Source organism: Mandrillus leucophaeus, unplaced genomic scaffold (assembly GCF_000951045.1).
Source record: "Mandrillus leucophaeus isolate KB7577 unplaced genomic scaffold, Mleu.le_1.0 Scaffold495, whole genome shotgun sequence".
NCBI lineage: Eukaryota > Metazoa > Chordata > Mammalia > Primates > Cercopithecidae > Mandrillus > Mandrillus leucophaeus.
Window position 1 is genome coordinate 438,950 of NW_012105309.1, and position 941 is coordinate 439,890.

Consider the following 941-nt stretch of genomic DNA (forward strand, 5'->3'; position numbering starts at 1 on the left):
GAAATATCTGTGAAATTCACTAGGTTTAAGATATGAAGAGACAGACTAGTTATCTCTGGATCTAAACAAGTAGACCTATCTATAAAGAGAACATTTTACTCTATTTATAGAAGAGCTTTTAAGAATTGGAGCCAAGCCTGAGGGTATGTTTAGGTGTGTGTGTCATGGGGCAGGAATGCAAAAATGAGAGCAAAGGAGAATGAGTCTCAAATTCTGTGTGACCAGCACTGCTCTGTGTATTTATTCCTATTGACTGAGGTTGTACGTGCTATATGGCAGCAATGCAGCCAGAATCACCCATTAGCTAGCATGTGACTTCCCCAAGATTCTCTTTCTTACCCACTGCTGACCCCGTATTCAATTTCTCATGCTCTCCCAGTCCCAGGCTTAAGGAAAAACATGGCCTGCTATTGCAGAATACCAGCGTGCTTTGCAGGAGAACGTCGCTATGGAACCTGCTTCTACCTGGGAAGAGTCTGGGCATTCTGCTGCTGAGCTTGCAGAAAAAAAAAAAAAGAAAAATGAGCTCAAAATTTGCTTCGAGAGGTATAGGGAATTGCTATCAACTCCTGTACCTTCTGCTCAATTTCCTTTCCTCATCCAAAATAAATGCCTTGTAACAAGATTTCTGTGTTTATATCTCTTTAATGTGTGATATGTGTCTGCGTCAAGATACTTGGGATACATGTACCAAAAAGCAAAATCAAATGTTTGAACAATATAAAATTCCAAATTCTAGGAATTTTAAACAAGAATTTAGGATTCAGACCCAAATTGAAAAGAAGGCCCACATGACACCAACGATTTCCCCATCCACTGCTCTGCCTTTTCACTCTGCCTCATTTTCTCTGGATCCACTCTCAAAGAGCTCCCATGTGCTGCACAAACAATCAGTGTCAGCTTAAAGTTCAAGCAGTCACAAAATCATACTTCTCTGGGAA

At 40.5% G+C, this 941-nt stretch overlaps 1 protein-coding gene across 1 annotated transcript in view; it reads left to right on the forward strand.

Annotated features, from left to right (window-relative positions):
• The window catches only part of LOC105550699 (neutrophil defensin 1), a 24,452-nt gene extending 23,827 nt beyond the window's left edge, over nt 1-625 (forward strand). Inside the window, exon 5 of the mRNA XM_011995683.1 lies at nt 386-625. Coding sequence (XP_011851073.1) covers nt 386-495 — 110 coding nt within the window. The 3' untranslated portion in view covers nt 496-625. The remainder of the gene's footprint in view (nt 1-385) is intronic.
• Nucleotides 626-941: the final 316 nt, after the last annotated feature.